This window comes from Melanotaenia boesemani, chromosome 13 (assembly GCF_017639745.1).
Source record: "Melanotaenia boesemani isolate fMelBoe1 chromosome 13, fMelBoe1.pri, whole genome shotgun sequence".
Classification (NCBI taxonomy): domain Eukaryota; kingdom Metazoa; phylum Chordata; class Actinopteri; order Atheriniformes; family Melanotaeniidae; genus Melanotaenia; species Melanotaenia boesemani.
Window position 1 is genome coordinate 20,983,172 of NC_055694.1, and position 22,145 is coordinate 21,005,316.

At 37.7% G+C, this 22,145-nt stretch overlaps 3 protein-coding genes across 3 annotated transcripts in view; 1 reads left to right on the forward strand and 2 right to left on the reverse strand.

The window, feature by feature from the left end:
• Window positions 1-924: 924 nt before the first annotated feature.
• Window positions 925-4,129, reverse strand: LOC121651195 (PRELI domain containing protein 3B-like). Its single transcript, XM_042003178.1, has 6 exons — window positions 4,002-4,129; window positions 2,656-2,824; window positions 2,435-2,524; window positions 1,702-1,772; window positions 1,456-1,558; window positions 925-1,361 (listed from the first exon to the last, which is right to left on the reverse strand). Exons 1-6 carry the CDS (start codon window positions 4,031-4,033, stop codon window positions 1,245-1,247), a joined length of 582 nt encoding a protein of 193 aa, XP_041859112.1. The 5' UTR covers window positions 4,034-4,129; the 3' UTR covers window positions 925-1,244.
• A 492-nt stretch (window positions 4,130-4,621) lies between these two features.
• Window positions 4,622-7,248, forward strand: atp5f1e (ATP synthase F1 subunit epsilon). The gene is made up of 3 exons (XM_042003179.1): window positions 4,622-4,757; window positions 5,130-5,251; window positions 7,065-7,248. Coding segments are annotated over exons 1-3 (156 nt in total). The 5' UTR covers window positions 4,622-4,725; the 3' UTR covers window positions 7,067-7,248.
• Window positions 7,249-7,305: 57 nt separating this feature from the next.
• The window catches only part of si:dkey-11f4.7 (piezo-type mechanosensitive ion channel component 2), a 29,847-nt gene continuing 15,007 nt past the window's right edge, over window positions 7,306-22,145 (reverse strand). The window contains exons 21-45 of the mRNA XM_042003175.1: window positions 21,740-21,829; window positions 21,501-21,589; window positions 20,838-20,903; window positions 20,551-20,660; window positions 20,298-20,418; window positions 20,034-20,108; window positions 17,646-17,812; window positions 16,899-17,095; window positions 16,500-16,661; window positions 16,004-16,315; window positions 15,651-15,909; window positions 15,077-15,265; window positions 14,745-14,952; window positions 14,469-14,601; window positions 14,147-14,294; window positions 13,818-14,032; window positions 13,289-13,447; window positions 13,025-13,172; window positions 12,564-12,752; window positions 12,236-12,328; window positions 11,591-11,760; window positions 10,347-10,463; window positions 9,724-9,803; window positions 8,319-8,541; window positions 7,306-8,156 (exon numbers count right to left, since the gene is read on the reverse strand). Of these exons, the coding sequence (XP_041859109.1) occupies window positions 7,901-8,156; window positions 8,319-8,541; window positions 9,724-9,803; window positions 10,347-10,463; window positions 11,591-11,760; window positions 12,236-12,328; window positions 12,564-12,752; window positions 13,025-13,172; window positions 13,289-13,447; window positions 13,818-14,032; window positions 14,147-14,294; window positions 14,469-14,601; window positions 14,745-14,952; window positions 15,077-15,265; window positions 15,651-15,909; window positions 16,004-16,315; window positions 16,500-16,661; window positions 16,899-17,095; window positions 17,646-17,812; window positions 20,034-20,108; window positions 20,298-20,418; window positions 20,551-20,660; window positions 20,838-20,903; window positions 21,501-21,589; window positions 21,740-21,829 (3,976 nt within the window). The 3' untranslated portion in view covers window positions 7,306-7,900. The remainder of the gene's footprint in view (window positions 8,157-8,318; window positions 8,542-9,723; window positions 9,804-10,346; window positions 10,464-11,590; window positions 11,761-12,235; window positions 12,329-12,563; window positions 12,753-13,024; window positions 13,173-13,288; window positions 13,448-13,817; window positions 14,033-14,146; window positions 14,295-14,468; window positions 14,602-14,744; window positions 14,953-15,076; window positions 15,266-15,650; window positions 15,910-16,003; window positions 16,316-16,499; window positions 16,662-16,898; window positions 17,096-17,645; window positions 17,813-20,033; window positions 20,109-20,297; window positions 20,419-20,550; window positions 20,661-20,837; window positions 20,904-21,500; window positions 21,590-21,739; window positions 21,830-22,145) is intronic.

Here is a 22,145-nt window from a genome sequence, read left to right on the forward strand (position 1 = left end):
ATCAGTGTTCACCATTACAGATAATTTAAACCACGCCTACTTTACAGGAAAATTAGGTGTTCAAAACATACAAAGAAGTTTTGCTTAAAAGCAAATGTTTAACATAAGTGTTTAGAGATATTAAATTGGTAGTTACTTGAATTTTTACACATCATTTTGGCAGTCAGTGACCCTGTACACAACCCCACAGTGCTCCTCCTGGTTCACAAACCATCAAATACTGGTGAATGCCAACATGTTGCTCAGTTCATATATACACTTTTTATATCTGTAGGCTACAAAGGCTTACTGCCACTTTAGTCAAACACGCTAAAAATAAAGTTTAACATTCTTCAACTGTAACACTTTACAGAACATCATCACTGTAGGAGAAAGTATAAGAAATCAAGTAGTTTTTAAAATCAAAACCCTAACGAGAAATGCTGAGACTACAACTCAAGACCAATTCACCTTGCTGACAAACCAGCATCTGCATCTAAACACCCTCCTCTACTTAGTTTTAATGCTGTGTGGTAGATGTATAATAGCCTAAGCTGCTGTTTACCCCTTTAAATTCACAACTCTTCACTATAAACCAACTGTACCAGAGTTGTTTCAATGTTTTTATGATAGTATTAATAAACATTCAAAAGCTCCTTGAGGTGCAAGTTGCCCAAAATCTGACCTTAAGTCGTGGTCAGCTAAATTTTAACTTGCTGTTTCACATGCTTTCAGTTACTCCAGGAACCCATCAACATTGGTAGCTTTCAATTTGAAGATGTTTTGGTCAGTTCTGCTGTATAAGGCAAGGTCCAATAATTTAAAGATGTACTTAAATTAGCATCATTTCAGCTATACTCAGTTCGCAGAGGTTTGAAAAAGCAATGAAATGTTTGAAAAAATAATGAAATGTTGAGATAATGTGGAGGCACAGTGTGAATTTTAAAAAAACATCACAAGCCCTATGAGCTTTAAGTGCAGTCTGTTTCAACCCTGTTTTTTTTTTCTTTTCCAACTACCATCAACCGTCACCAGCTCAACACTCCTCGCCACTCCTTACAGAGACAAGTGGAAACTTTTAAGTGCAGGCTGCTGAGGAAGGACAAACCATGTTCTTTTGACAAACACAAACACACGCAGGACCAAAAGTAGGGGGCTGTGGTTGTTAGACTGTGTTGGGAAATGGGGTGAGAGGTCCCCTTTGAGGGGAAAATGTCTGAGAAGTCCATCGGTTCATGATGGTGGGAGCAAATGGAAGGTCGGGATCATTTGTCTGCAACAGCTGCTGCCATGGGAACACGGATGGAACCACGAGCAGTGGCTGCCAGTTCCTCGATCTCTGCGTTCAATCTTCTGATGACCCACTCCATCGCTTCCCGACCCTGACACCGACGCAGACAGGAAAGCGTTACAAACATGAGGTGCAGTCACTACGTACTGTCAAGTTGTGTTAAGAGATTTTAAAAGCAGCCTCACCTTGCTTGCGTTAACAGACATGGTCTTAGCCATGAGACTCTCTAGGTAGCTGCTCAGACTGACACCTTTCACACTGATCAGAGCCTCTTGTGTCAGCACCGTCCTGAATACACAAATTGTAAAAAACAAACAAAAAAAAAGGTTAAAAAATAAATAAATAGATATAAACATAGCTTCTGCTAATTTCAGGCCAGAGTAAACAATGAATGGACTAGGGGGAAAAAATAAACGACTTTGAGCCCTTACTTTTCTGGGTCCTGAGGATGTGGCTTGTATGTCAGCTTCTCATCAACAGATACCAGGTTGGTGAAAGAGATCTGGGACAAGAAGACAGCATTTAAATTCATTTTTTGTGTTTTCCACAGCTTATACAGAATTCTCAATGCCAGACATTTTATGCAAGAGGAGCTACAGTAAGAACAGTCAGGACAGAGTTATGAAATGGTTCCCTTTGCCTCTTGAGAAGCACAGTTACTTGTAAAAACAGAAAAACAGGAGAAATAACTGAAACATGAGATCAATAAAGTAAATAGCATTATATCCCTCAATATTATCTTAGTGCCCTCTGGGATCACAAAGTGAAGGGAAACACATCAAACTCATCAAAATTCCACAACACAAATGTACAATGCAAATACATCAGTATCATCAATACTCAAACAAAGGCTGTAGACTTTCAGTCTAAGTCTAGTCCATAAACCAACTCATGCAATCAAATACAGAGAGGCTTTCGCATTGTGGAAATGGGTTGTAAGTGAACAGCTGTGACAACTAAATAAAAGTCAAGTGCAACAACTGACTGAGGAATAAACAGTCTGAAGGGGTTTTGAAAAATTGAAGCAGCTCTGGCATTTTTTTTTTAAACTGCTCCAAACATGTTGGTTTGAGCTTAAGTGAGGACACCTGATCTACTGGTCTGAGGTGCAAGCACAACTTAGCATCCTGCTTATTAACAGTAGTTTCTATCAGTCCTACTTACATTTGTAGATTGAAGTTCAAATGTTTTCTGTTTGAGGTCCACTACTGAATGTTCCTGAACATAAGTGCATGTTCTAGTTACTCCGATTATCTGCAGAAAAAGGACAGACATCAACTATTATACAAAGATTTTAAAAAAAAAAAAAAAAAAAAAAGAAAGAAAAATCAACATGACAACATAAAAAGGAATTCTCTAGCTCAAGGTTTACTTCTAAAACTTACAGACTTGGCAATGGCAGGGAGACCCCACTCTGTACTGAGCAGTCTGGTGCTGTGTAATCGCCCCTCTACATCAACATTTCTGTCCAGAACATCCACACCGAACACACTGGTGTTCATCGGGTTGGGATACTTCTGCATTGCTGCCTTGGTCACCGTCTCCCATGGGTGGCTGTTTAAAACATGACACCGTTTAAAAACAGAAAACTCTTAAAAGCTATTTAACATCTATTGAATGTTAGCCGGCTCTGAAATATTTTAATAAAGCATATGCAAAAATCAAGGAAGTGTTGGGATGTCACTGTCTCGTTTTGCATCCAGTTATATAAAATGCAATACAATTACATTATAGCATGTACAGCAGTGTCAAATGCTGGCAATTATAGGCACAGAAGTAAAAAAAAAAAAAATGGAAAGCACGAGCAATTTAAATGTTTACATAATAATGCAAATTTGCTACTTCTGAAAGAAATGTGCCGACATTGTTCACATGTAAATTTCTTGTTTAGAGTTGACTATTTCACATATTTTGAATCAAGATGTAAAAAAAAAAAAAAAAAATAACAAAACAACAAAAAAAAAAAAAAAAAACAAAAACACAAATCATAGGGCTTGGAGTCCTCTCAGCCGCCGACATGGAGCAGAAACGCCTCCTGCGCAGACTCCCTGCATCAGTACGCACAGTCTCGAGAAACTTCCAGAAAATGTACAAAAGCAAACTGACCATTGTTTAGCATCTATGAATATTTAGTATCTAAAATAAGGCGAAAAGTAAACCAGCCATGGTATTTTTAATGGCGGAGTCTCTACTATGACGCAAAAGCAGACAGACAGTTGTGCAATGCCGTTAAATGCAGTACATAATTTGACAAACGGACAGATTGTGTTCCCGTGATTGAAGCAAGGCACGCGGTAAGCACATAAATACATTCAACTCCTGCCAACTTTTGCCTTAAATGTTATCACAAACCTTTAACAAACCCTTACAACCCAGCCACTACTGCATCCGTTAGCAAAAGTTAGCTTTAATGTTAGCAGCTGTGAGCTAAACAATTAACTGTGCTTTTCACTTACAATATACAAAGTCCATTAAAAGATACGATAAAAAGAAAGCTAAACATCGTTTCATATTGTTCACCTAGTGTGAAAACTAGCGCAAGTGAAGTTTCCTGTCAGCTACTTTACTCAAAATCGGCTAAGTTATCTAACTTATCTGCAACCTTAGCAGTTGCGGAAGCTAGCCAGGAGAGGACAGGAAACCACCAAACTGGTTATATAGCTGGTGGAAAAATCAGCTGTGTAACACATATACTTGTATAATACATATTGTCATTAAGAACGATACTCACTTAAAAATGTGCTCTGACGCCCAGATCTTCATTTTTCAGGCTTTTTCTGTCAGGGCTCGGGAGCCGGCGACTTTTTGGCAGCGTGACCGAAGCGAAGAAGGAAGCCGGCTGAAGGAGAAATCCTTAAAAGTTGTAGCAACGATACTCCCCCTACTGGCTGATACAATAGCTGCATTCTTATGTAGAACAATCCATATTTTATTTTATTTTATTTTATTCATATTACCCCTTTAAAGCTCCAGTTATTCTGAAGAACTTTCTTCCATTATATAAATTTGTAAATAATTTAAATGTCATATCTCTAAATGTGCACTACAGTTGCATGCTCTGCAGCTTTTTAGTCGTGAGTCATATGTAATAGAAAACTACTTTTTTAAAATTTTCTTTACCTTTATATTAATACACTAAAATACATATAAACTCAACTAACTTCTAGAGAATATACAACTAACAAAACATCCCTTTGGTGTACCACTTGACTTGAAACCACTTGATAAAAACTTAAAGACATCATTGTCATTAACAGTAATTACCCACTACATTTTGAAGACATATGTCAGTTGTGCGTATGGCTGATATGCGGTTTAGGGGCGGGATAAGTAACTATCATCGATGTCAATCATAATCAGAAGCCATTCCTATTGGGTGAGAGGAATCAAACGTATCCGAAATGACGCCATTACGCACACATCCGACCTGTCCTTGAAGCTACAGCACAAGCAAGATGGTTGCATACTGGAGACAGGCAGGCCTAAGGTAGGAAAAGATCATTACATGTACATTTAATTTAATTTAACTAAGAAAGAACATTATGTTGATTGTTAAATTAGTACTTTCTTGCCAGATTTGTTAGAATAATTTAAGGAATTTGTGGGGTTTTGTTATCTTAACAGGTCTATAGTACGTTCCTGTGTTAGCCACTGTTAGCTTTACATGCTTAACTTACAGGTATTACTTTAGCATATTACTAAACAGTGCGCGGCTATTTCTGAAAATGCATACATTGTAATTAGATAAACTCCCGTACTTGCCATACCAGACATATTGTTTATATTTGCATGGGTATATATTAGTGTACCCATGCATATATTTATTAGTACGCAGCTTAAAAGTGTGTCCTCTATACAGCTACATCCGCTTCTCCGCTATCTGCGCTAGCGCGGTGCGGGCTGCCCTGAAGCCGCAGTTCAAGTCCGAGGCAATCAAGGCCGCAGAAGCAAATGTCAAAGTCATCAAAGCCAAAACGGCATGTAAGTATTAACATCCGAAACAGCTATCACCTCTCTTCTGATCCTAAGCTCTCTCCCGTGACAGTGTTTGTGCAGGAGAGGAGCCTTTGTCATTGAGAGATGATAGAAGGGTTCTTATTTCAGCTGTAGGTTTTTCAGAGAACAGTTGGAGGACGAAAAGGTCAACAAACTTGGTTTGCTAAATGTTGCATCTTAATTGTGTTATTGATCCATTTAAACATACAACCAAGCTAATTGGGGCAGCTGCCCGGTTCTGCCTCAGAGTCTCTTGACTGTTAACTCCGGTCCTTGAGGGCCACAGTCCTGCAAGTTTTCGATGTGTCCCTGCTCCAATACACCTGACTCAAATTAATGAGTCACAGTGCAGAACTTCATAGGCTGTAGGGTCCATTTAATTTGAGTCAGGTGTGTTGGATCAGGGACATTGAAAACCTCCAGGACAGCGGCCGTCAACCGACTGGACACCCCTGTGTTAATTCCTCTAGTTAACAGTAGCTATCGGATGAGCTAAATGTAAAACCATCTATTCCACTAAATGTAAGGATAAAGCTGAATCAAACTAAAAGATCAAAGTACTTTTAAATGTTATGTAGATTTAGTACTTAAGTAAGTAAATTGGGATTTTAGGTGGTTACATACTTCAAGAGGTGACTTCTGTCACTAGTTAATTTAAAGTCTGATCTAACTGAGTGTAGACTTTCATTGGAATAAAATGTGACCATTTAAAGGTTTTTATTTTGAATAAGTTAAAACATATTTAGAGAAGTTAAAAAAAATATTTCCATGACCTACACAAAGTAATTTAATGTTTGCTTTACTTGTTTGTTTGTGCATCCTATAACAAAATTTTTTATTAAATGACTTTGTGCAAAACTGTTTACAGTTTGTGGAGATGATTCTTGCGAGTAGATTTTCATCATTACAGAAAATGCCCCAATTCTCATGGAATAATGGATAAAAATAAATAATTAAATTGCATCTGCAAATGTATTCAAAGTATTAAAGTGCTACAATGTCCACTTTATGTTTATTTAGTTGAAATAAAAACAAAAAACTATTTCTTCAACCATCTATTTTTTTACACATGAACACTAATTTAGCAAGATTAGAACATTTAATAGCTAATTTCTGTAACTTGGGTGTCTGTCTCTTGCAGAATAACATGACACATAGAAGTAGCTGCAAGTGCATATTTTTTGCACTTAATTTCCAGCTTTGTCACAGGTATCCCTTATTGGCTTCCAAAACCTTGATGGTATCACTCGTAACGCTGTCCTTTGAATTAGCTCTAGAGTTGCCTGTTCAAACAGAAGGTGGTCTATGTGAGATGTCTCCCTTTACAAGAAATACCGTACCACTTTATTTATAGCACATTTGAAACGACAACAAGGCCAACTAAAGCACTGTACACAGTAAAAAGAAAAAACAAAATAGTATAAAAGAGACTGAATACATCTTTAGTGCAAGTTGAGTGAGTTGTTAGTGTTTTTAAGTCAAAATGGTCGCCGTTATTTAAAGCCAGTGAGGGATGGTGGATGTGGGAACTATATGAATATTGATGTGTCCACAGCATCAACAAAAGTATCAAAAGCAACATACAATAGAAGTTTATTTTGTGCTCCACTCAAGGACCAACTGCACATACTTTTGTGGAATATGTTTGAAATTCATAATAGAGCAAATATTTTATGGCCTGAGAATGTACGGCAGTAGTGCCAGCTCCCACTGAAATCAAATGTTATGTGCTGGTACTAAGTTCATTTTAACAAGGATATTGTCAGTAATGTTTCTGTCTCTCCTGCTGTTTCTCTAGGATGTGAAACTGTGATGTAGTCATTATTCCTGGGGTTGAGGTCCTGTCATCATCCTGTCATTCACAACATGGAGAAGGAAAAGAAAGCTGGACAACATCAAGAATGAGGGCCTGAATGGAACTGCTTTTTTTTTTTCCATTTTTCATTTGTAATTAAAGTTGTATTAAAGCTTAATATTGGAAATGTACTGTTTCCTTCTATCCTTGTCTTGTGAATATAGTAAAGTACTGTCAAATAAGACATCAAAACATTTGTCTAACAAGTCTTTTTTTATTTTAAGTAAATGAATAAAGTAGTTTACATGGTGATATACAGAAAGATGGTATTTACAGAAGCATTTTGATCCATTTAATTTGAATCTGAAATTTGTTATGTTTTCTGAACACCAGTAAAAACTTCAAAAGTCAATTAGAAAAGCATGCATTGCCTAGTGGGCCATTAACTGGTAAGGACCATTACCAATTTTACAGCAGTTTAGACTACTTGTTTTATCGCTCTTTTAGCATCAAAACATTAACGTGCTCTGATGTAACCCTTAAAATAACAGCAATCATTTTACATCAGGCAAATTAACTAAAACATTTTTTACCATTAAAACTGATCAACTATATAAGCAGGCTTTAAAAATAATTAAGCCTGCTTCCCTTGTCCAAGAAGGTCAACAATGGGATCTAAAAGGGATTTAACAACTTTATATGTTGGTAGGGTTCGTAATATTAGCTGGGTCATTTTCTAATCCTATTAACCCTGCTTTCCCATTTCCATGGTTTCTGTAAAACATTCACTTTGTGCAACAGAAGTTTAACAGGGTGATGTCACGCTATCAGAGGATGGGCTAATCGTCTTTCTTCTCTCTTGTCATCTTAATCATGGTCTCTGGCGATCGGTAGAGGAAGATGAGTTTCTCAAATAGTGTCTCTTCCAGTTCCATCTCTCCCGTCTCCCGCACCACAAAAATGTCCGTGCAGAGCTTCAGGACTCTGTCTACACACGGCAGCTCCTCAAACATGATGGACCGTGATATGCCATTGAAGAATTCCCTGACAAACTTTCCGATGACCAGCACCACTGACATGTACAGACCAACAATGCTGCAATGAAGGGACAGCAAACCACATCAAATTCTTGTTAGAGTAGTATAACAGGTTCCCTGCACTATGACATAAAATGTTTTAACTTGGCAGTATTAACACACACACATTCACAAAAATCTACCTTTATGCCAAAAATATCCATATTTCTTTTATACCTACCCATGTCCTGCCAAAAAGCCCAAACTGGAGGGACTGACTTTATCATTGAACACCAAAATTTCTATGCTGTGACACTTGTATTCAGAGGAGGTGACAGCTGGGGAGCATTCCTCCACCACCCACCACTGGTCTGTGTCTTTATCAGTCCCATTGTCCTGCTGAAGTTTAACCGACATGGGTCTGAAGAAAGCCAGCGCCTGGAGGTCTGGACGCTCGGTCAAGTCTGAGGGATTATATGTTGAGATTAAACTGTAGTCCATGTTTAACACGGTAATTGTAGCAATAAAAGGATAATTTCCGAAATCAAGAACTTCAAATCTATCTAAAATGCAAATAAAAAACATTTTAAATATTCACACAGACAAGATGTCAAAAGAGAAAAGTAAAAATAGCATGACAAATTTGATCATTTCCCTGAAAAACATGCTCCTTTTAAACACGTAGTCCTCATTTATTTGAACAGCACTCTGTAGAGCATCTGGGTACTAATGAGATTAATCATGATAGGTGAATAATGTTTTCCTCGTTTATAATTGAAAACTGTTGGCTCTCTATCATGTAACAGTTTCAGGCCTCGTATGATGCGTATTTTGATTCATAATGCACAAGGCATCTCTATTTAGGTTTATTTAAATATAATCTAAAATGTGCAGGTTATTAAGAAACTTGACAAAATAGTCCCTTTAAGTTCAGGCTAAAGCTTAATCTTTCATTGTAAAGTATTTATTACCTTTTTGTTTATCTATGTAACATGCAAAGGTTTGTTCAGTCCTGAAAGGCAAAAACTGCATCTGTTGCAAATGGGTTACAAGACAATAGATTTTTACTGCAGAGGGCAGTTTCTCACTTTTACTACCTTGACAAAGGCTGGATATTTGGCACATGTTGCTCCAAAATCTCTATGCTTCTCAGCATTAACGGTGCAGTGCAAGCCATGCACCCTAATGTGTCCTGTTACCAACACGTATGCTAAAACCATGCATTAGATGTCACCTTACTTTTTACATGTAAAAGAACAGCCACAAAACACTTATTTTAATAACAGAATCTGCTTAATAACAGATCCAGTGTGGCTTTTCCAAAGTTTCTACAGACGAAAGCACGACTGTGTGACTTCTCAAGTAATGCAATTGTTTTAAATGTACATTTTACATATTGTCCCAAGTCAATCTAAGTCAGGTCAAGTTTATTTTTCAAGTACATTTAAAATAACAACCTCAGTTGAGCAAAGTGCTATACAAGATAAAACAAATTAAATCCTTAAATCAACAATAAAATAAAATGAACAAGTAAATCAAATAAAACAAAATATGAGTAAAACAGCCCTATAATAAAATAGATAAAAGTAGCTATTTTATATAAAATTCATGTCCAGATTGTCAACATTAACTTGAGAATTACTAACCTACTGCCATCCTGGTTGCCATTTTGGATTCTTGTCCTTTGGGACCCCTGATATACTTTGGCAGCAAGGAATTAATGATCCTGCAGGACAGAATATTAAACATTTCATTGTAGACCAAATTTCATGATGTTGCACATATAAAACTTCTGAGTATGACAAGGGTTTGTTGTCTGTGTTTCTGGACTTGAAATGACTTTGACTTTTCCTCCAAATAAGCTGGCATTGCTTTCTATTTATAGAGAAAGACTGAGTTGTGTTTTGATGTAATGTATTATGTAACTGACCCCCAATAGTTGTGAGCAGTGTATAGATCATTACACCCAATATCATTACAAAAAGATTAATAACGAGAAGCCACAGTAATCCTGAAATGTGCGCTTGTGGCAACAAATCTGTCATAGATGTGTGCAGGTTCACATAGTCAGGGTACAGCTAGAAATATCCATAACACCACATATACAGTCAGTGTTTGAGAAGCACAGTTATAAGCAACCACAGCTTCCACAAACACAGCAGCTGCAGATGTACTTATGTCAAATGTATGATTTTTGTTTTTTGATGTTTTAATGGTTTTGGAATATTAAAATGGGACATTGCATTGCCTGATCCCAGCTGAGACTCACACAGGTTTGCTGTTGCTGCCTTTGAGCATGTGGACAATCCCATCCCTCAAGGCCTTGTCATTAAACTTCGCGGTGTGTTCTCCAGTTGCCTCCACATTCATTGAAATGGATGGATTCCTGAGGAGCAGAGCACATCAGATGTCCAAAAACTTTGTTCAGTTCTATCCATTAGTGAACTGAACAGAACTGAATCTGAACAGATATACTGATGACAATAATGTACACAAACTACACATTTCTGTGTTATCAGTGTGGCAGGGCTAATACATTTTTGGGTCCCCGTGGGATTAATAGTATAGGAAAAAAAACACTTCACTTTGTCTTCATAGTAATTCACATATGGCTCATCTAATGTTTACATCAGGTCTTGGCAGATCCAGTTCTGCTGGAGTGCCTTTTGACACCCAAACATTGCACATTGGTGACAAACATTGGGCCTCATTCACCAACTATTCTAAATCTTACTTACAAACTTTTTATGAGAATTGTGGCATTCATGAAAATCTTTGCATCTTGGATTTGCTCTTGCTAAGAACAAATTCTACGAATACTCAGGAGTACTCTGACAAGCATTTGAGAGCAGACATGTTTGAACAAAGTCAGCTTTTGTGTTGTTTTCTGCTGTTCGGTTTGTTTAAATGAAATAATAAAATCACAGTAATGATTTGGTTGAATTCTCAAGTGGATTTTGGGGAATTTTTAGAGAATTTTGTCATTTAGAAATAAAATTCTAAATATTGCAGATCTTATCCCAACGTTAACATTATTCTTTAGGGAAAAAAATAAAGTATTTTTTCTTTTCTGTTTGCTATTTTTCCTCATTGGTCTCACTGCTGTCTGTCTGTTTGCCCACTGATAAGCCGGTAAGTCTTGACCATATTGGCATTTTTAGGTGTTTACCTATGCAAAGTAGGGACAACAGGCACATATTTAGGAACATATTTAAGAAGATTTGTAAGAAGATATTGGTGAATAAAGCCCATTGTGTACAACTTTTCATCAGTGACGCCTCTTGCTGCTGTTGCTCTCACATGTTTGACCACAGAGACAGTGAATTTCATGTCAGACCGTCTTTGTAAAGTTATGGTGTTGCCAGCGTTGTTGTAACAGGACAACTTCAGCCTTCAGAATTAAAAAAAAAAAAAAAAAACTTCTGTCCAATTATGCTTCATAAGCTTCTTTAAAGCCTTTAAACTTTGGCATATAAAATATACAAACACTGCACTAGGGTTAAACAATCTGACCTAAGAAGTGTCCAGCGTAGAGTTATGTATACGTGAGAGGAGTTGCTGAGTTCCTCTATCATGGCTGCTCGACTGGCTGGGCTGATGCTCCACAGCAGACTGGCATCACTCTTAATCTTAGCAACAACAATGTCTTCAGCTTCATAGTTCATCAGGAACTGCATAGCGGACTGGGAAAGAGACAGAAAGAGAATGGGATTCGATTTCTACAAGTATAGTTAAAACAATATGATGCATTAAAGCAGTGTGACTTTGTGGATCACTGAGATACTGTAGCTAATGATACCTCTGTCAATGCAAACATATTCTTATAAAAGAGAGGCCAAAAATTAATTCAGAGTACATTTGGAGGTTTGAATAATCTATTCTGTGAATCTTTTTTTAGTTTACATGATACTTGTTGCAAATATAGAGTTGAGTTAAGTATTTTAGAAGCATTAACTTCTTTTACTGTTAAAAAAAGAATATGTATATTTTGTGGTATATCATATATTCATACACTTAGGGCTTGACTTAGATTGTACAAATATGGTTGTATTATATATTTTTAAATTTGATTAACATTTATATAACTTGATTATTATCCCAAACCTACTAACAGATGGTTTGCATGAGCTTTTGAAAATAAAATGAAACGTGTCTCACTGGATGAGTGGCGTAAAGTTTGGTGAGTCTATTAAATCCAGATTCTGTGTACGCAACCAAGTTCTGTTCCTGGGCGGTCATAGTGAACAGAGGCTGTGAAAAGAAGAGATCACAGACAGAGATACTTTTACCCACTAACAAAGAACCATTCATACTAAAAACAGATTATGATAATGGTCTGACTGCCACAGTTAGCAAAAGCATAAATAGCCACTATGACGTGATGCTGCTTCAGCAAGCAGGCTGCAGACTGTGTATTGAATAATAAGAGCTGGTGTGACACATGAAGGAATATTATCCCACAGACTCTAAAAGTAATCACTCTGACCTCATATCCTGCAATGCTGAGCTGGAGCGAGACATCCACAGGCTGATTGGTCACTCCTGCCGCTGACTGAACCAAAGACATGAAGAGTAGTGGAAACCAGATGATACTGATGAGAGCAAAGATGATGAACCCTCCCATCCCATATTTCACCACCTTCTTCTTCTTCTGGCCTGGAGGGTGGGGGTATTTCTGGAAAAATTGCAAAGAAAATTCAGTTTTGTTTTGTCATCCAGTTAAAATCATTTATTCCTTTGATGAGGATATTCAGTCTGATCGAACTCTCAAAACACACTTTATCTTCTGAAATTTATTAAGCACTTGTTTACAGACCATAACTATTTTTTGTTGGATTATTTTTATTTATAATGCAATGCATTATTAATATAATATATATATAGTATTGTAAATGTGGTCAGTAAGTAATGATGGTGGTGGTGAGCAGTAAATGAATCATCACTTACTTTTTCAGATTCCCTCCAGCACTTTAGGATAAATATGTTAGCATAGATATCTTCAACACAAATCCAACTGGAGAGAGACAGGGTGGTGTCAGTCCAAACCCAATCCATCACAGCCCTCAGCTCTGTCAGGAAGGGAACCATCCGAAAACTGTAAGAGTGGAGGGTTAAAACAAAAACGCATAAAGACATGAAAGTACTAAAAGCCTTCTAAAATCATGCATTTTGACTAAAGGTGATTATTAAAGGCAGTAAGCATTTTTGTACCCTTGGAAAAGGAAAAGGTTCAGGTAGTTATAATTCTTAGTGAGGAAGTTGCCCAGGATGCTGTTTGGATAGCCACATTTGATCTGGTAGGCAGACAGGCCAAAGTAGATGCACTTTACAAAGTACCACAGCTGGGCAATCGGGTTTCTGTTGAACCTCCTGCAGCAAACAGACAAACAGAGATATGAGATTTTCCTGGAGTCAGAATGTCTTCTTAAGTCAGAACTTTATATTTCATAATGAAGAAACATTTTGTTTTTTTATGTTATTTATATTTGTTTAATCTGTTTTCTTCTGCTTTAAAATATATATATTTTAAAGATAATCCAAATATAAGGTTTTCTTCTATTTTGTTATTTCTGCTGTCCAGTTTTTGTAGAGACACAGTAAATTGCTGAATGGTTGCATATTTTATGCCTTGCTATTTTAGGATAAAACCTATTTTTACTATTGGGGAAGACGTCATAACTGAATTCAGTAGTTATATAAAGAATAACAACAATAATGCATTTAAGTGATGAACTCTGACCTCTCCGTTACTCCGGGGAGAATGAAGAACATCCAGAAGTGTATGCCAAATACCAGCACCACCTGGAAAACACACTTTCCTAGCAAAGATTTCTTCAGATACAGGGCCCGGTCCACTATCATGGTACCAAACTGCATAAGCAGCATGACCAGAAATGCCTCTGGAACCTGGTCTTCTGACAGAGACTCTGTGATGTCCACCACTGCGGAGTATTTCTATAAAGAGTCATACATTAGCCTCATTGTGTTATACTGGACGTGTTAGTCGTATTAATTGTAAATATTTGCTGCAATAAATAGTAGGCATGTCTATGTATTATTTTGGTTTACCCCAAAAGCCCAGTATCCATATATGGTAACAATGAAGTTGACAACATCAATGAGAAACATGAGGGCGTAGACGTCACACACAGGACTGTATTCTGGGTGGATGATGTCGTAGAAAAACTGCCGTATAGGTAAGTAGATGTGAAGAGCTCTGTAGAAAGAGAAACAACTTCATCATACTTATCTTCAAACTTAGACATTTAAAAAAAAGTGTGTTTTACAAATGAAAAACTCAGTTTCATAAATATCCACTGGATATAAGTAAATTAGCAAAGACAAAAAAATTAAAAAACCAAAAAAAAGCAGTATGAAGAAAACAACGCACACTTCTATGATGGTGGCTTTGGCTTGCAGCATCCTCTCTCTGATCTGCTGTCTGATCCTCTGCTTTCTTGTCAGTGGGGGGGCGTTTCCTTGTCGTCTCTTTTTCTTGCTGTTCTGCTTTTTTGGCTTCACGTCTACAATAAAAAAAATCAGAATACTGCTGACGAATAGATGAAAATTATTTTTGCAATATCAGGAAATTACTGCTACATGCCAACTCAAACAATAAGAAAAGTAAAGGATAAAAATGGAAGACAGATAGTTTCTGAATTCCTACCAAAAGATCCTGCAGAGTCATCTCTTTTTTGTCTACAGAATATGGAGGTGGTTGAGGCCTGGAGTGGGAGACACTTCAGCCGACGTAAAGGTTTGTCCTTGCTGCCCATCTTATCTGCCCCTGTCATCTTCTTCTTGTCAACTTTTTTCTTAAGCTTCTTGAAGAAATCAGGCATCTCAACTTCCTTGTTGTCCCATAGCCCGTGGCACTGCACAGTAAGGGACAGTAATGAATCTAAACCATAGCTGCAATGCCCATGATGAGCTGTACAATGGCTGACTAGGACTAACTGAGTAAGCTGACACATTTCATAGATGATTTTTCATTGTTACCTTTAGGATGGATCTGTGGAAAAACAGAGCGAGAAGCTGAATGAGGTCAAAAAGGACATAGCCATCTTTCTTCTCCACTCCGATGATGTTGGGCAGGGCGAAAGGCCGGTCAGCATTGATGCCTCGGTAAGCAGAGGTGGTCCAGGGGAAGAAACCAAACTGGAAAAAGTACTTCACCACAACAGTCAGCTGAGACAAAAAGAAGAGAGCTCTGATTGGGTTTTCTGCTGAAAGTATGGCTAAATATTACAATTCAACAATAAATAAGTCCTTCTGAGGGTACTTGGCAATATTATATTTACTATGCATTAAGTCTATAATCCATCACTATTAAATAAACAGGATCCACACAGTCATATATATATATATATATATATATATATATATATATATATATATATATATATATATATATATATATATATATATTTACTATGCATTAAGTCTATAATCCATCACTATTAAATAAACAGGATCCACACAGTCATATATATATTTCAGAAAAGATCACAAAGTATGAGGCATTAAAATTAGCATTAAAAAAAAGACTTTTTCAGCTACTGTAAAAACCTACTTCTGTGTAGATTATAGCCGTCATCCAGAAGCGTTTGGTCGGCCGGGGCACAGACAGCATGGCCCAGAGGAATATGAGAATTGGCAGGATGAGGGAGAGGAATGAAGCTGACACAATGTGGTTGAGAATGATGACAAAGTAGCACAGCATCTCTGACTTAGACACCATGGTGTTGTAGAGGGCAAACATCAACTTCAGTGGCCTCGGCAAGGTCACAAAAAACTTATCAGACTCCGAGATGTCATCGTTTTGAAACATGCTTTAGAATGAAAGAAGGAAGAAGAAAAGAAAAACTTATGATGAAGACAAAAAGTCACAATGTAAATATGTAAAAGATAATCGTGTCTACTAACTTGTTGAGCAGCAGCTCGCTGGCAGTGAGGTTTCTTGTTTCCTGACTCAGAGGTCTGGGAGACTCTGTGAGGTCAAAACTTTTCTCTTCATCACTCTCTCTGAGATCCAGTGAAACGCATTTTGCATATTTGGAGTGCTCATCCTCTTCTCTCTGTATTTCCTCATCCAGCTCAACTTTCTCAAACTCTGTATCCTCTTGTTCATCATCTACCTCTTCATGATCCTGCTCAGATTTCCTCTCACCTTCTGTATCTTTTTCTTCTTCCTCCTCCTCTTCATGTTCTTCTTTTTCAGTGGTGCCATCAGGACAGCTTTTAGGAAAAGAATATAAATTTTAAGACTAAACTCAACTGTGTGAAGATGTAAAAAAAAAAAAAAAAAAGCAACTAATAAAGGAAAAAATAACAGTCCAGGTATAGGCACTTCTGTACACTGATATAATTTGCTAAAGGTAGTCTTGTTCGTATTTACACTTTTTAATCCTCTCTCCTTTACCTTTGTAAAAGTTCATCACCGTCAAATGAGGTCAGATCGATGTTGGCCTCTTTGAGGAGTCTCGGTCTGAGCTGGTGAGCAGCGGGTGGCACAAAAGGAGGTTCCTCCAGCTCTTCCTGTGTCGGCTGTCTGGAGCCCAGCATCGTCTCATCTGTCATACAGCTGAAAATGAGCAGGTAGAAGAGAGTATATGAGAATGCAGGGTCTCAAAGAGCAGTAAACTGAATATATAGTATGGATGCAATTGTTAAAAATTAAAATGCTCAGCTAACTGCAAGCTTCTTAACAGTTATGAATGCATGCAGATGAGGAGACAGTAGAATTAATGCACAAATGCAAATGCAAGCAAACACACAAGTAAGAGAAATCATGTGATTTATTCAGTGGCCAGTAACATACCTGGAAAAGCTGCTTCCCCAGGACATTTTGGAGGCTTGGTTCTTTAGCTTGGCATAGCCATGATATGAGGAGGAGACAACCGGTGGGGAGGAGGGAGGAGGCAGGCTATCCAGGCCGTCTTGAGATGACATTGTATGCTGACGGGAAATCCAGTTTTCATAAAATTGCTTCACACTCTCCTGACTCACCTCTTTGCCCTGCAAAACGAGGGCGTCACATAAAAAACACACACACACAGAAAAAAGCAAAGTTATCAGACCCAAAGAGACCTGACTGACAAAATGCCATATAGTGACATTGATACTTGTATTTTTCAATAATTTCCATGCAAAATATTAGTTTACTAATTTTTTTTCAAATTATAAATTCTTCAACCATAATTTCTAACAATAAACAACAAAACATGAAAGCAAGGCTTACAGGTACATACAGTAAGCGATCCATTTGTGGCTAAACATGGGTCCTAAAGTTTTTACAACTGGTTGGATTTGAACAGATTTGGACAACTCTCCTTGTCAATTCCATATTGCATCATATAATTAAAATTGTAATCAATATGTATAACCATGGAAAAGATAACTTATATTTTTAAACATTACTGGTAAATAAAAATTAAGTAGAAGTAAACACAAAAGGTTTACTTGATTTTATTTATTTATTTTTTATTTTTTACAGCTGAAATGTCAGGCCTATTCTTCAGTTATTAAAAGTTTTTTCAGCAAAATCGGGTTTTTATCGTCAGCCTACTTTCTTTTGCTGCTGGTTGAGTAACGCTCGCTCAAAGCGCAGCACTTTGGAAATGTCGAGGTTGTCTTTACAGAAGGAGTTCAATCCATCCGTCAGATCATCCGCAAGCGACTGGAGGAGCACCCAGATTAACTTTATTGTGCTGATGATGCGCTGCAGGATGTTTTCTATGAGAAAAGAAAAGTGCAGTGCTCAAAACAAAATAAATAAATAAAGGGACTGTTAAAACAACACATCTTAGATCTTGATGAATTAAATACTGCAGTTAAAATCTTTATTCATTACATAGTGAAACATATTGAGATCAAAATAACAGTTATTTAGAATGATCAATGGAAATCAAAATCTTTTACAGGTCTGCATTCAGAATTATACTCAAAATAAAAGTGGAAAGTTTAGATCAGAGGCTGACCCAGGTTCTGTGGAAATTCCTCAAGACAATTCAAAATGAGGTTCAGAAGGGTGTGGCCTCTGTGTGCCTGTATGCACTCCCTACAACATCTGGGCATGCTCCTAATGAAATGAGGGATCTCCTCCCAGAACTGGAGCAGGGTATCAATGAACCCCTGGACAATCTGTAGTGGCACGTGCCAGCGGTGCATGAAATGAAACATGGGACATCATGTTTCATTTGAGAGAGAAGCTTGATTGGATTCTGGTGAACAGACAGGCCAGTCCATAGCATCAATGCTTTCATCGTGCAGGAACTGCTGACAGACTGGTCTGACAATGGGTCTGAAGATCTCATCCCAATACATAATAGCAGGCAGGGTACGTGGAGGTCTGTGCAGCCCTCCAAGGATATGCCTCGCTAGACCATCAATGACCCACTGCCAAACTGGTCATGCTGGAGGATGTTGCAGGCAGCAGAACGTCTTGTCTCCAGACGTCTGTCACAATTTCTCATTATGAACCTGCTCTAATTTGTGAAGAGCACAGGACACCAATGACAAATCTGCCAATCTTGGTGTTCTCTGGCAAATGCCAGTTGGACAGCAGTGATGCTGGGCTGTGAGCACAGGCCCCACTTGTGGACATCTGGCCATCATACCCCCCTCATGGAGTCTGTTTCTGACAGTTTGATCAGAAACATGCACATTAGTGACTGCTGGAGGTCATTTTGTAGGGCTCTGGCAGTGCTCCTCCTGTATCTCTTTGCACAAAAGAGCAGACAGCAGTTCTACTATTGGGTTGTTGTCCTCTTACGGCTTCCTCCATTTCCTAGTGACATGCAGTCAGGAGAGGCAGGTGAGGCAGTGCCTCACCTGTCATGACAAAAAAGAAAAGAAATTTAAAAAGTACATAAAATAAATATTAATATTTTCCATTTAAAAATGCATTTTCAGTAAGACTTCACACAAAAATCGCAGAATTTGAGTATTTCCCAATCAAGTGCAGGGCAGAAATCCCGGGTGAAGCAGTGGCAAGCTGTGCCTCACCTTTAACTGCGTGATCCAATACAAACTGGGTTGCATGACACATGCCCGTTTGTTCCTCAGCATATCACCAATATGAACTTTACAGAAATATCTGTTATACACCATGACTCTCTACAGTCTGTGTAACGTCTTCATTGTATGTGTGAGAGAATTATTCCTGCTTATCGTACAATGAAGTGCAGAGAAAATTCAGCAGGTGATGCAGGCAGTACTCTGCCTCACCTCAAGGAGGCATAGTTGCATGCTGTTGGATAAATAGTGAAATAAGATGCTCTTTTCAGTTCTTACAATTGCAAATCTGACTTTAGACGAGTCAGTGCCTCATGAACCTCACCACACATCACTGTGGTATACTGGCCTCTCTCCTGGTATCTCCTCCATGCTCTCAACACTGCTGGGAGACACAGCAAACCTTCTCACCACAGTGCACATTGATGTGCCATCCTGGATGAGCTACACTACTTGAGCAACTTCTGTGGGTTGGAGACACCGCCTCGTGTTGCCTCTAGTGGTGAAGGCACTTGCAAAATGCAAATGTGACCAAAAATCAGCTAGAATGGGTGAAAACAGAGAAATGGTATGTGGCCACCACCTGCAGCATCATTCCTAAAGGTTGTGTTGCTAGTTGCCTCTCTTTTCCACCTGTCGTCTGTTCTATTTGTACAACAGCAGGTGAAATTAATTCACAAGCACTGTTACTTCCTAACTGGACAGACTGATATACCAGAAGTGTAACTGACTTTGAGTTGCATGGTAATGATTATGTGTTCCCTTTATTTATTTATTTTTTAACAGTGTATACGTCTGAAAAAATAGTTTAAACTGCAGCAGTAAACACATAGAGGGCCATTTAGAGGCACAACTTTCAGTCTCACAGAGATTTAAGTGTAGAAAGGCAATAAGATCCTGGGGTTCATTTTAAATTTGTGCGCTATTATTATTATCTTACCTTTTTGCTCCTCTTCCTCCTCAACCACAGTACTTTCATCCAGTTCATCCTCACTGGAGTCTGCTCTATCAATGCCTGTAAAAACAGATTTCACCATTGAATTGAATCACTTTTTGGTTGAATGTCTTTATAAATGCTGACCTGATTGCTGTTAAATGTCAGCAGACATTTTGCCACTCTGTTGCTTTGTTTGTTCTAATCTATGTTGCTGAGCTAAAGAAGGAAATAAAGTTGTACCTCGTAAAATAGTACATTATTACTCACCCTGCTCCTTTCGCAGCTCTCTCTTTACCCTTTTCCTCTCTTCTTTCTTTATTTTTTTCTTTTCTTTCTTCAGGTCTTTCAAGGCAGTCTTAGAGCTGGTGATCCAGGCGTTGTAAGCCAGCTGGGACATCAAAGACACAGACACACAGCTACTGATGTGAAGACAACATACATGAACTGCTTTCCTTCAGTTTATGAAAACTAAATGCATTCCACAAATATACTATTAAACTCAGGTTATTCTGGCTGTCACCTGGAAAGCTGACTTCTTCTTTGGTGGTTCCTCCTCTTTCTTTTCTGCAACTTCTTCCTCCTCTTCCTCGCTGTCGCTCTCAAATAGGTGGTAGCCACAATTGTTTTCCACTGTGTGAAACATAGCATTATCAGAACTTGATTGCTAGACACAGTGCTGAGCCTCTGAGCAAGACTTGTCATTCAAACATTCTGTGTCCATAAAATAAGAAAATATTTATTGCCACAATATGCACATTCAAATGAAATTGTTTCTTTTTGCCACTCAATGAGTGACGCTGTGCTCACCTCCAGGTGTGGAGACCCAAGGCTTCCACCATTTTCCTGCATCTCTCTTTGCCTTTTCATCATCATCTAGAAAAAAGCAGCTCATTTTGTTAGTGTGTCGGTTATTTTGCTGAGTTTCTTCCTCTCAGCGATTCAGGGGTACCATGAAGTACACATAGATTATTTATGAAATATAGATTGCACTAAAAACTACTTCACTGAAACCCTTTTGTCACTAGAGAAAATCATGAAGACGCACTTAAAATATCAATTCTAAAGAGCCAAAGGTAGATAGGAAACACATAAAAGTTTTCTGAAACGTCAGCACAATTTTGACATGGTCGAAATAAATCAGTGAAACTGATATTAGTCAACCTTGCCCTAAAGTTTTGTGTGTGCTGCCTGTTTACTTTTTGCTATAGAATTATATAATCATGGTTTGAGCACATAAATATTCTGGAAAACACATTATTCAAAAAACTTAATGAACACTTTTAAAATAATCATTTTCATTACTTTACACGACCTTTGTAAAAATAAATGTAAGACCTTTTTATTTTAAATTTTGACATCAAATTGTTAGAGGAAACTAAATAATGCCAGTAGTTTTTGTATGTAAAACATGCGCCTGCTCAAGATTTGCTTGCTAACATTAGAACCAGAAAATACATGAGCTTGTGTTACCGAGTGTCACCTGCTCCTGATCTGCAGGAAGTACAGCTTTGTCTGTTTCTGCAGGTCGACTCTTCTGTTTAGATTTAATCTTCTCCATCCTGCAGGAAGAGGACGGAAATGTTGATTACTTACTGTTTACTCTTTAAAGAGAAGATAAATGGGAGATAAAGATAGGTGAAATATGCTGGTCATCACTATAAACTGGATCCATTAATTGATTTATTCACTGTTTTACTGTACAGTCTTACTGTCTCTTCAGTGTCTCGACAGATTTCTTTTCCATCTCCAGCCTGGCTGCTACCTGCTTCTTCACTTTGGCCTCAAACAGCTCAGCACCCCTTAGAGGGATACAAAAAAATGAACATGAATTTAATTGCTGGTACTATTTGTTTACTTCCGAGCTGCTTGTGTTTTTACTTTTTTTTTTATTATCTATAGAAATCTCATCAACCATTTACAAGCAACAAATATTTCTAGCATCTTAATGTAAAACTTTGAGCTCACAAATTGCTGCACTATATTGTAGAAGAAACTAAAATTAAGATGCATAGAAAAACCAACTACCACAGGAATACCTAATTAATGAAAACAATTTAAAAAACAAACAGAAAAATAGATATTTCCAAGAAAGTATTTCTTCCTCATCACTGCAAT

What these genes read in the sequence shown, in the direction of transcription:
- LOC121651195 (XM_042003178.1), bottom strand. Translation starts at nt 4,033, where the DNA reads ATGAAGATCTGGGCGTCAGAGCACATTTTTAA. An exon ending in GCGTCAGAGCACATTTTTAA is followed by an intron (nt 2,825 to 4,001) that starts GTGAGTATCGTT and finishes TGTTTTAAACAG; the next exon opens with CCACCCATGGGAGACGGTGA. An exon ending in TCCCTGCCATTGCCAAGTCT is followed by an intron (nt 2,525 to 2,655) that starts GTAAGTTTTAGA and finishes CTTTTTCTGCAG; the next exon opens with ATAATCGGAGTAACTAGAAC.
- atp5f1e (XM_042003179.1), top strand. Translation starts at nt 4,726, where the DNA reads ATGGTTGCATACTGGAGACAGGCAGGCCTAAG. An exon ending in TGGAGACAGGCAGGCCTAAG is followed by an intron (nt 4,758 to 5,129) that starts GTAGGAAAAGAT and finishes TCCTCTATACAG; the next exon opens with CTACATCCGCTTCTCCGCTA.